This window comes from Polistes canadensis, unplaced genomic scaffold (genome assembly GCF_001313835.1).
Source record: "Polistes canadensis isolate GaletaPanama2010 unplaced genomic scaffold, ASM131383v1 scaffold_102, whole genome shotgun sequence".
In the NCBI taxonomy this organism is placed as follows: domain Eukaryota; kingdom Metazoa; phylum Arthropoda; class Insecta; order Hymenoptera; family Vespidae; genus Polistes; species Polistes canadensis.
In genome coordinates this window covers 160,056-173,008 of record NW_014569649.1, presented here as the reverse complement: position 1 = coordinate 173,008, position 12,953 = coordinate 160,056, and the positions used below count along the sequence as shown (strand labels likewise).

Sequence of the window (12,953 nt, the reverse complement as noted above, 5' to 3'; positions counted from 1 at the left end):
CGCTCGTGTAGTTAATGTAAACGAAAAAAAAAAAAAAAAGAAACAGGAAAAAATGCAATTATCGATTGTCACTCCTGCTGTTGTCATTCACGACCATTACGAAGCTTTTTACGAAGCGTCAAGTCAATTACTGCGAGGCGCGCGACTATAATTCGTTCGAACGTACATTGCGAAATTACCAGCAATCTATACTAAAACACATAAAGCTTACAAGCCCAATCAATCCATTGACCGTTTTAATGCTTACCATCCTCTTTTAATCGGTCTATCTCGGAATTCACGATTATCATTGCAATCTCATTTTCTTAGAAGTTTCATTTAATCTTACGATTATTTCTTAGAAACTAAACGATCAACTAAATCTCTTTAATTGTTATACAACTTACAATTATAATTGCTTTTATACTTATGTTTATAAGTATGACCTATTAAAACAACTCCATTAGCTAATATGCAACCGAACGAACACGATTTCAAATAATTATTAATAACAATGCTAACTTTAAGAACATCATTTATAGCAATAATATTTACATAATATCAGTATATCAAATAGAAATGATTTCCATCATGGGACCATTTAAAATGTTATGAATAGGAAGACGAACAGGACGGAGGAGTGCATCAAGATGTTGCAGAAGTGCGTGTCACTAGATCCAGCATATATTCCAGCATATTTGGTCCTCGCGAGATTAGCAAGTGGTCCCGCAACGGGAGTCCTTCTAAGGCACGTCGTTCGTTTGCAACCACGAAGTCCGGATCATCTCGCGGAATATGCTACATGGTTATACCAAAATGGTGAGTAACTTGTCTTGCACATGACCGAGCGAGTGATGAAAACTAATAATGAGGATAAGAGAGATATAGGAATAGAAATAGAAAGATAAAGATAAAGAGAGAGAGTGGGAGAGAGGTGAGAAAGGATGTGCAAGAGTCTTTATGTTACCGTCCCATGAGTCAAAAGTTCAGCGCGTAAGTGACTCGACAATATTACAAGCTCAACGTTAGTAGTTTAAGAGTGTAGTAATAGTAGAAGCATTGAGAACCAACCCAACAGTGAGTTTTCCCGACGAGTATAGTATGGCACGAAACTCCATGGCAAATCGCCTCTTCGCGTCTCTTTTCCAGGAAAATGGCTGCCCTCGTTGAAGTACTATCTCAAGGGCATGGAGGTTTCGCCGTCGCATAGATCGTCGCTTGTAGGTACAGCAAGGATTCTCAGGTCAAGAGGTCAATGGCCGAGAGTGCATCAACTCATAACCAGGTGAGTTGTACTTCTTTTTTGTTTTTTCTTTTTTCCTATTTCGTAGCTACGTTTACAAGTACGGTATTCGTTCATTCGGCTACGCTCCTAATATCAGTCGCTTGTCGAAAAAGTTAAAGAAAAAAAAAAAAAAAGAGAGGGATAGGCGAACGAAGCGATAAAGAATAGGATTAATAGCCGTGCGATAAATTCGGATTTTCTGGGTTGACTGAAAGTTGTTGGTGGACAATTTTGATTTTGACCCGAAATAAATGGTCTTAATAAATGAAATAAATAAATTATGAGCTATAATAATATCGCTTCAATTTAATTTAATACGAATATATTTTAGATCGTTCCTTTCTCAAATATTATGTATGAAATAGTATAAAAAGGTATGGACAAAAATTCGGAAGAGAGATTTATGATTTGTTTTTTAGTAATTGATATTTGATATAATGAATTCGTTTAAATAGATGACGTTAGAGGAAAAAGAAAAATTCCGATGAAATTATAATCCCAGTCTTTCAGATCCAACATAACGGTGATGCATTTTTCACAGAGGACTAAACGTAAACTTTCCGGGGATGCATTTCCATGCGACTTTCGTCGTCCAACGCACTTAACTCGAGCGTTTGCTGGCAGACTGGAATGGCTTTCCAGTGTTTTTTCTCGATCTCGCGAATACGGTTTCAATTCTCTCTCTCTCTCTCTCTCTCTCTTTCCCGCACTCGTACGTAGTCTCGCACTGTAATCCTTTCCCCTTTTGTAGTAGCCCAGCGTTCAGCAAATAGCGTCTATAAAATGCGGACGGTGAATTTGTCGGCGACAATTCGCGTTGTTTTTGCAGCCGGTGCTTTCTCGTTCGATGTCACGTCCTAGTGCGTACGAAAATTTCGTGAGAAAGATTGCTCGTGAACGTAAGACAAGTAAAATGCATAACCAAAACTGCTCGTGGAATAGTACAGAAATATTTGGACAATGTTTTAGTGATATTTGTGATACCAGTGATAATAAGAAGAGACTAGATGAATATTTTAATATCTGTCGTTTTCGTATTTCCAATATAAATGTGAATCACACTAGAACGCATCTCTTAGCTTAACATTCGTGGAAAATAACTTCGATCTTTGTAAACGTAAAAGATACGAAGAGAGCCCAGCCCATTGAATGGGCCAATTTTTTTTCCGAGATTTTATTTTTTCTATATTATCTATTATCCTAAAACGACGACGTTAAGCGATCATAAAATATATTTCACATGTATATACATATATTGATATACATAAGTAGGTTCGTATACAATGGCTGAATGTAAATATTTCAAATCTCCCTACATATTTCCAAACGTTTCATTATGGTATTCCCATACTATTTCTCCAGTCCGAATCCGTGAATTATTCATCGTACGAATTGTTCCGTTAAAGAAAAATATAAAACTCACTGAGGAACGAACGTTTAGCTCGTAACTCACTATTCTCCGAAATACAAATCATATTCCAACGTAACGCCATAGTAAATTATATTCGTAGGCGATATGACGCGTTCTACGATCGATAGGGTGCGTGCCTATGCTCGCGTTTACGCGCGCGCACGCCTGCATGCGACAAGGAAATGACACAATAATCATAATCTCGTTATTACATCTATCTATCCTTTTCTTGTCCCGCAATGTACGTTTTAATAATCTCAAAAAAAAAAAAAAAAAACAAAGTGATCCAATCACTGTAACTCCAGTAACGTTCCTTTTCCTTTCTTTTCTTTTTTTCCTTTTCTTTTTTTTTTTTTTTTTTTTTANTTTTTTTCCTTTTTTTTTTTTTTTTTTTTTTTTTACAAATCTTTTATCCCGCATGACCATTTTTCTTGATTAATTGGTAAAATATCGAAAATCGATCTCATAGACGTTTTTTTTGTTCTCTTCTACAAAGGATTGAGAGGATTCGAACCAAGCCATTTATTTTGGACTAATATTAAAGATGAATCATTCGACTGGTACACTTCAAATGAAATCTTGTTTTTGGTACAGATTTTTTTTCACATTTACATATTGTATATTCAACGATGATTCTATTATTGTCCTTTTCAACGTCAAATAACGTCTCGAATAATTTCGTAAATCTAATTTTAAGGAGTTATACCTAGTTAGAAATTTCAAAAACATTGATTTCTTTTTTGTATTTTCGTAATGTATTAATTGATTGTTTCCGTTGTTATTCGACATAAAATATTGGATTTTTTCACATGGATTATAACTATTTGTTACAAGCAACGTTTACATTTGTTTCAATGAAAATGAGAGAATTCATAACCCGATAATATCTCTCCTATATATTCCGTTATTTCTTATCAAATTTAAATAAGAAATTTGTTTATGACTTTTATTCTCGATTACATTTAATCAATAAAAACTAGAGAAGATAGCTCTATTAATTATTATTTGAATTTATAATAATATCATAATATATATATATATCAAGCTTTGTTTCAGGATTGTATCAGTGTTTTTTCAGGTTTGCGCCAGAGTTATTTTTCAGGCTTTTGTTAGTTTTTTCGAAACGTTGCGTCAAGGTTTTTGGATGGGTTTTGTCAGGGTTTTTTTTATTTACCCTCTGGGCATTTTGCAGATTGACCGGGCAATCTATACATTGTTCTACTGGTAACGTATATAATTCCAGTATTACTACTTGGATCGTAACATATATGTATATATAACATACCATAAGGTAATTGATAAATTCCAATACATGCGCGGAACGATATTATAGTTAAAAGCAATGATATAAAAATGGTTAGGTAAGCTGACCGACAAAAAATTGATCTCTGGAATTTAGAATAATTATAAGAAAAACTCGTTTTTTGGGTCCCTTATTCATAAAAGCAATAAACCACAGTGACCTTTCCCACGACCTCAATTATTTCTATTGCATTATTTAAGTATTAAAAAAAAAAAGAATGCAAAACAGAAAAAAAGAGAGGAAAAATTGATAAAGCTTTTTGGTTCATATAGCGAATATCGTAAAATCTGTGTTGGTCAGATATTAAGTACGTTATTGCGTTATCACAATGGTCCGGAAGTAATACGTTCATACGTTATTTCCTCTCTCACCTTTCAAAGAGATTACGATAGACAGTAGCAACTGATTGATGAAGGTTGAAAACTTGCTGACTTTTTGAATGTTATACCTAAATCGTTTATTTTATATGTTTATATGAGTATGCAGTTGTAAAACAATTCGTTTCCACATACGTTTAATTGTCATTTTTTCTTTTCCTCTCTCTTTCTATCTCTTTCTTTCTCTGCTTCTAACATTTTTATAATTTTTCCATCAATTTAATGAAGCGTTTAATTGATCTACGCTTTATTAAACGTAAAAATATAAATAATTTACAAATGAGCAGTTCATATGTCAAATTGATTAATTCCACTTTCTGAATTTTTTAAAAATTTTCTCATTAAAGCACTTCATTAGTACTGAAAATTTGTTGTATTTCAAATCAATTTCATTTAATAATTAATATAATCGACCACAATAATAATAAATGATACGACAATGTATAATAATTTGATCAATTTTATCTACTTTATATTTTATAAAGTTAATCGATTTTTTTTTCTGGCAAATAAGTGACTCAAATATGGTAGGGAAAAAAAAGGTTCGTCAATAATTTGACTCATATTCAAAGATTCAGCCTTGTCGATTCTATTGTTGAATTTACTCTCCTTTCATGTTTAATTCTGTTTTATTTTTATCCAGTTTGATCGTGTACGGTGACAAGAGTAAAAAATAGAATAGGTACTTTGTTGAAATGAATTTTCAGTGAAATTATTTTTCAAACTCTTGCTTCCTATTTACAGATTACAAATACAGGTAGAGAAACAGGGAGAAAAAGAGACACGCAAGGATGAATACCAACATTCACGTAAATCGCGGCCCTCGAAATTTTACCATATTCGATAGGGAGAGAGGAGGAGAAGCGTCAATCGAGAAGTAGCAAATATTCGCAAGTTAGCTTGCTTTCGTTCTATTCATTTCATTTTGTATTCAACCGACATAAATCCAAAAAAAAAAAGAAGGAAAAAAATGAAAAAAAGAAAAAAGATCTACCATCCGTAAAATAATGTCACGATACGGCGATAACGTCGTCGTTGTTGTTGTATTAAGCGCTCGGCACGGCGATAAATCGAAAATTTACCGCTGCCCGCCGAATGCGCGTATCTGTTTTCAACAACAGGACACTATCGCGTTCGAGTTCGAGTTCGAGTTCGCTTCGGCGAAGCTCCCACAAACTTCGAGGCTATTTTTAAAACTCTCTGTAGCAGGAACTGAACAGAACAGAACAGCTAGTCGTCACGTGGAAAAATGTCAACGATAGTCTTTGCACAGCTATTATTAGAGAGGGAGAATCGTTCCAGATCAATGATATCGATTGTGATAGCTATCGATAACGATATCGATCCTCGCATCGATAGATTCGAGAGTGTTTTGGGAGCAGGTGATATCTCCGGCGGGAAATACAAAAAGGACCGTATCCTAGCTAGCTAGCTAGCTAGCTAGCTAGCCATACTTTTAAATCAAGTTCGTCGGTATCGTTTTCACGCGTTCGATGCGATATTACGCTGGGAGGCGTTCCCACTTTAATCTACCTCTCTTTCTCTCTCCCGTTTATATCGGCCGAAGAGTACCCTTTATCTTCCAACGTAAATGGCGATTTTATAATTCATGGAGCACCGTGTTTCATCCGGTCTATCGGTGAGCCACCAAATGGCCGATATCACTGGTTGAAGCTACGCGTGTTACCACTTCGTTGTAACCACCCTCGTCGCGGCTACCCTGGACTTTATTTTCACTATGGAATTCATCGCACGTTTGTTCGCTTGCTCGAGAATTCGCTTCGTTAATGAACGTGAAAATGCGATCATACCTTAGATCTTTATCGTCCTGTCATTGGTTACGTTTTAATAGGATCATTCAATCAAATTATTTTATCTATCTCTTTTGTGATTTAACATTGCTTATATAAGCTATCGTCATTAATTATTATTATTTTTTTTTTCAACATTTATCTTTATTATCATTATATTATTGTTATATCGATTAATTGTAGCTCCAAAAAGTCTGACAGAATTTTCATTTATCGGATTTTTCTTTAAACTCATTTAACTAGCAGGGTAATAATAAAATCGAGATTACAAACGTGACATAGCAAATAAAAAGGTATATATGTGACATAATCGAATGGTTGATTGAACCATTGAAGTCGTGCCATTTTCATTGTGGCGAGGTGATCTTAAAATAACTAGCGTAAATTAACTGAAATGGCTTTGATAACGATCTAAATTAATCTTATTCGCGTATTACTTTCATTGCAATGAATCATTCGAACGATATGAAAACGCATTTATGGTGCTTACATGCAATAGTATAAATAAAACTTATGAAAATGACGTACAAAAGATACGGGAAAAACTAAACGGTTTTTGATGAAAATTGAATGCTCCGAAGTGAAGATGGTTGTGAATGGAAAGAACTAAAGTCTGCGCACGTAGATGCACGTCGATTTTACCGCGAATAAAAAACAAATGAGAGAAAGAGAGAGAGAGGAAAGGAAAAGAAAATGATATACGTTCTTTTTGTTAAATATAAAACTCTAACTTGCTTAGAAATCAACATCTAAATTTACTAGAAAATATCACTTTGACATTAACATTATTGCAAAATCAAAATTATAAATATTAATATATAGTACAGAGTTACACACTTTCTATATTTAATATATAATGATAAACACAAAGAGTATTATACATCGATTAACGTAAACAATTACATATATTTAAATCTATTCATATCACATATGTATAATATATAAGATAATATTTAATTTCAATTCAAAGCTAATCATGAAAATTATTGATCAATGAATTATCAACGGTGGTGGTATAATTCATAAATGACTAAAGTTAGCTTTTAATCGAGCGTTTAATCGCTCTTTCATCTTCTCCTTCAAAACAAACTAATCGAATATGATGCTTTCCACGTCAAACCAGTTACTGTGTGACATTATTACGTTATTATTTGTAGATAATAAAGGTAATATAATCGATAATCATTGGACGAATTCTCTACTGAAAGTTTAACCTCCGAAAAGCATGTAGGTGGGAAGTGTTATGAAGAGAAACAGAGAGGAAAGAGAGAGACAGAGAGAGAGAGAGGGGTATGATTGGACCAAGAATTAATGAACTATGAATTCTTCTTTCGGTGAATGATCACGCTAAGAGGAGGGTAGGAAAATCGATCGATCGATATAAAGAATGAACAAAGGAAAGATGATAAGCATCATTGGAAAGTCACGGGTCAAACATATCGAAGGGGTGAAGAATCGTGCGGCTTTACCTTCTCGGCAATTCCTACGACGAGCGTCGACCTCACCAGATGCAAACATCCTATTCACCCCTTTCTCCGTCTCGTAAATATGATACTCTTATGTGCGCATGTGCGAGGAGATAAAGAGACAACCTATGATAGGGATCAGTGAATAAACTTCCATATGAAGTAACGCGTAAAAAGGGTAAATATGTATGTTGCTTAGGATTTTGTTTCATAAGAACTCACTTGAATGGATAGTCAGCAATGAACTCACTCTAGTTTGGACAGAAGGGAATTTTCTCTCCCTTTTTCTTTTTTTTCTGTTTTTTTTTTTTTTAGGATTAAAGATATTATAGGGGAAAAAATGACTAGGCTCTTTTAATAGGCTAATGGACATAGATCCTTTATCCCTTTTCTTCTTAACGTCGTATATATTGTTTCGTTGTTTCTTCTAAAAACAATGAAATATTTTCGTATAACGGATGTAATAAATTTTTGTAAACAATCACGAGAATGATATGTGAATTATTTATTTTGAATTGATACACTTGGTCATCGTCTAATCGATAAATATCATTGTGTTTTTCAGATGGCACTTGATGTTACGAGCCAAAAGGGGTGGCTTGATATATCGCGGTGATCTTTATATTCGCGCGTGGCAACTTCAGAGCGAATCACGTCAAAGAGCTCATCAACACCAAAGAAATCTTTGCCTATCGGTTAGTTCAATTTAACCATTATAACTCTGAGTTTATTATTATTATTTTTATAAAGGAAATTGGAGAATATCACTAGACGGATTTTCGTATGACTTATTATGAATAATATAAAACAGGAAATAAGAGATACATATAGATTGAATATAATGAACGTAGAAAGAGAGGGAGGGAGAAAGAAAGAGAGAGAGAGAGATAATATGAAAGAAAGGAAAGAGAGTTTTCCCTCAAAAGGTAGATGAATTGCGTGCGATTAAATGCGTATGGGAGCTCAAAAAGCACGGCGAATAATAAATTTTAATAATGTATCGATAACGACAGCCACGATAGAGTAACAAGCACGAAGATCGTGCCAATGCGAATTGAGGAACGGACAAAAGCAGGCCAGGGGATTTTATGAGCATAATAAATATGCAGACAAATAGTACAACAGATAACCACTTTACGATGCGACATTCGATAAACTTTAGTCGTTGCTTTTTCTATTTTCCCAATCCATTTATACAGATTTATATTGTCACTTTGAAATCTTTTATTCGAATGTTCCAAGTAAACAAATTGAATTATTAACCATTATCGAATAAATTTCAAACTGTACATTGTCGTTCTGGTTCTTCTCATTTTTTATGCTTTCCATATTCGAATAGAATTTTATTAAATAATTAGTAAAAGTACATTCAATAATGATACTTTTATGAAGTCAATGTTATTTAATAAAATAACATTTTCCTAAATACGTAATATAGTATAACCACACAGAACACAATATCGTAATATAGTTATATTGAAATTTAGCAAGTTTTTTTTTCGTAAAAAGTCTCTTACCACCATCAATCATTTATCTCCTACGAAAGACTACCAAAGTGCGATTAATTTGAGAGAATCTCTCTTCTACTCGTAAGCTTTGGTATGCATGTATCGATGTAGTGGTATCTTTGGCCCTTTTCCACAGCATGTTTCCCCTTTAAAAGATTAATTAAACTTCTCAGGTCACGTAGTATCGCTATAATTTCGATCGAATGAATTCACCTTTCTATCGAGTCGTTTGCTCTCTCTCTCTCTCTCTCACTCTCTTTCTCTCTCATTCCCCTCTGCCTCTCTTTTTTCTCTTCTCTATTCGCCTTTCGCTAGTTTCCTTCTCACAAGGCGAAGAAAAAACCCAAGCACGATTCGTTCCAGTCATTAAAGATTCAACTCGTAAAAACTTACGCAATTCAGATAGTCGCATTTCTTTCTTCCTTCCTTCCTTCCTTCCTTCCTCCTTTTCTTATATTTCCTTTTACAAGTTCTATTTTCTGTCTTTTTCATTATTTCTTTTTCGTCTTGGACTAACAATAATAAGTCAGACCTAATAATTATTGCAAATTCGTTCGACTTAACGTCAAATACGAATTCGGAAAATATGTCGTCAGAAATCAAAATGATAACCAAAAAGAGAACATTCTATCTTTCACGTTTCTTATAATCGCATTAAAATCTTACATTTATTATATCTATGTGGGGGAGAGGGGGGGGGGTAGGATTTTGTAAGCATGCACCGATGAAAATCTATTATTTGCAATAATTCGACAGAATTAGATTAGACATTCGAATAGAAAAATCTTAAGAAGAACGTTCGTATACATATTTCAAATATTTTTTATTTTATTATTCGATTTTGTCAAAGTTCATAGATAAAATTTACGATCAAGAGGATCGATCGATGATGACATTTTATTGAAATAAAACAATTGATTGTTTTAGGAGGAGAATTGTTCAACGCCCCGGGTCGCGAGCGTGTCGATGCAATTGGAACAAGACAGCAACAAGTCCGAACAATTGGAAAGGGCACCTCGTTGCACCGTACGGACCTGTCGACAAACAAGGAAGGGAAAGGCTCGTGTGACCGCACCAGCACTTTTGGTTCAAAATCTTCTCGAGACACTTTAGTCGCGGTTTTTAACGTCGAACGAATGTCTTACGATTGAACGTGATGCTTATACGAGACTAAGAATAAAAAGAAACGAAAAGAAATGGGAAAAAAAAAAGAAGAAAAAGGTAAAGGAAAAGAAGAGAAGAACCTTTTGCGCGAGTGTTTATCCGCTCTCGATGAACGTTCGCGACTTGCGAATTCGTGAGTGGTATTAAAACTGTTTTATAGTTGTACGTTAAGAAGAAAGAAAATAAGCAAAAGAAAAGAAATAAAAAAAAAAAGAAAAGAAAAGAAAAGAATTGCAGCAAAGAAAACGCGTTTTCAACGTCTCTTATCGTTTTTACGTCTTCTACGTGTTTTATCTGTGGTGTTTTTTATCTGTCGATCAAGAGAGAACGCTGGCCCAGACTTCTACGAATGGAACTTTGTGTGCTTGAACGAAAGGATGAGAGATAAAAAGAGTAAGAAATAAAATAGGAAGAGAAAAAGAGATAACGCGTGAAAAAGAATTAAAGAAAAAGATAGAGATAGAGAGATAGAGAGAGAGAGAGAGAGAGAGAGAGACAGAAAGAGAGACAGAAAGGGAAGTTTTTATTTTGGTTATAATTATTCAAAAACTACGTTGGCACGAATGTGTAACGAGATACGAAATTGGAAAATAAAATTTTATCATAGGAATCAAGTTGCCAGAAAGAAAATTGATCCTTTCGCGTCTCCGACGAAGATACATGAGTCTGTGAAAAAAAATGAGTTTTATAATAATTATTATTTATTATTGTTTACCACACATATATTAATGATTTGGTTGTAGGTACAAATTATACCACGTTTCATATGAATTTTTTTATATAAAAAAAATCTTCGATCAATTATTTTTTATGAAAAAAAAACAAATTATACTTCGGATAATGAAATGGAGGAAGAGAAAAAAGAAAAGAAAAAAAAAAAAAAAGAGAGAGAGAAAAAGGGAAAAGTAAAGAAATAGTAATTAAAACGAACTAGATTATTTGATTTCTTTTCCCAAGAAAATCTTATCATTTCAATGAGGACAGAAGGCACTTACTCGCTCTTTCCTAAAACGAAACTCATTTCTACGAACAATAAAGTAGATCTCCCTCGACGAGGAACGCGAAAAAGGATCCGCCGTGAGATATCACGTAATTATAAATATCATTATCACTTTTTTCTTCTTCTACCTCTCGGTTTTTTTTTTTTTACTTCTTTTCTATTTGTTCTCATTTCCTTTTTTTTTCACGAAGAAGAACTCGAAAAGTATCGGTAGCGGAGATTTATTTTTCACACGAAAAAGTAACACGATGCGAGATGCTTACAAGTCACGCGAGAACTAACATGTTTTTCTATATTTTTCTCTCCACCCCTCTTTCTCTCTTATTTTCTTTCTTTCTCATTCGCTTTCTATATTTTTATGTTCCTTTTTCTTTTTTTTCGTTGATCTGATCGTTCCTTTCTTTCTCTTTCGCTCTCTCTCTCTCTCTCTCTCTCTCTCTCTTTCTCATTCTCTCTCTCTCTCTCTTAACTCTCTCATTTTTTCTTCACAAACACAAACAAACAAAAATTATAACTTTGTGCACGTATACTATACATACACGGTGCCAATCTTAGGGTATAAGGAATGGTATCACTGATTCAGGGCGTTTCGTACAGCTTTTGTATGAAAACTAGATGAAAGACTTAATACAAAAAAAATTAATAAATAATTAAAAAAAGGATTGAAAAAGAAGAAGAAGAAGGATAAATGAAACGAAAATACGAAAAAAAAAAAAAAAAACAATATATCGTTTGAGCTTTACACGAAGGCGTTTCACTCCAAACATCTCGTAAAAAAAATAATACTAACGCTTGTATATATATTTACATATGATATACCGCAGAGGCTTTGTAAGTTTTCTCATTTCGTTTTGTTTTTTTGAGTCGAAATATACATTTATACATGAACGATATTTATTCTTTACCTCATTTAATCGTTATCATTATATACGTTTGGTTCGTGATAAACAATTCGTATTTTTCATTACTTCAGAATAAAATTATTTGCTGAAAGTATTCCAATTTTCTTCTACAATTTTTATATTACGATCTCAAAAAAAAAGAAGATAATTTCGTTCCTTTCAAAACACGTTCGTGTTACATTCGGTTTTTTTGAAGACTGAAATCTTTTAAAAAAGTGAACGTTTAAATGCATACATCGAACGTATTATATTTTGTAAAACAAGTATTTTGTTCTTTGTATAATTTGTAAATAAATCTTTCTAATATGACATTTAACGTAGGAAGACAGTATACGCCTCGTACGAGGAACAGGAAATCGTTTTACAGTGCGATCAGAATTTCACATACATATTTTTATAATATGTTACACATAGGAAGCTAAAATGGAAAGAAAAAGAAAAAAAATATACATATATAGAATAAAAAACATACACAAACACAACCACATACACACACGCATATATACACAATACGCAGACACTGCGTAATTAATAAAAATAATAGGATAGGGACAGGATTATTTTACGATACCTTTAATCTCCGTATTTAAATGGCTCTTGGCTTCGACGGATAAAAATAATGCGCGAAAGTGCAATGTAAAAAATTCATCATATAATATTAAGAAAAAAAAAAAAAAAAAAAAAAAAAAAATAAGAAAAAAAAAAAAAAAAAAAAGAGGTAATGTTAATAAGAAATAGACATGAAGA

The 12,953-nt window shown here is 33.3% G+C and overlaps 1 protein-coding gene across 1 annotated transcript in view; it reads left to right on the top strand.

The window, feature by feature from the left end:
- LOC106787489 (transmembrane and TPR repeat-containing protein 1-like) overlaps positions 1 to 10,351 on the top strand; it is a 152,205-nt gene extending 141,854 nt beyond the window's left edge. Inside the window, exons 12-15 of the mRNA XM_014749870.1 lie at positions 599 to 798; positions 1,129 to 1,264; positions 8,198 to 8,327; positions 10,068 to 10,351. Of these exons, the coding sequence (XP_014605356.1) occupies positions 599 to 798; positions 1,129 to 1,264; positions 8,198 to 8,327; positions 10,068 to 10,253 (652 nt within the window). The 3' untranslated portion in view covers positions 10,254 to 10,351. The remainder of the gene's footprint in view (positions 1 to 598; positions 799 to 1,128; positions 1,265 to 8,197; positions 8,328 to 10,067) is intronic.
- Positions 10,352 to 12,953: the final 2,602 nt, after the last annotated feature.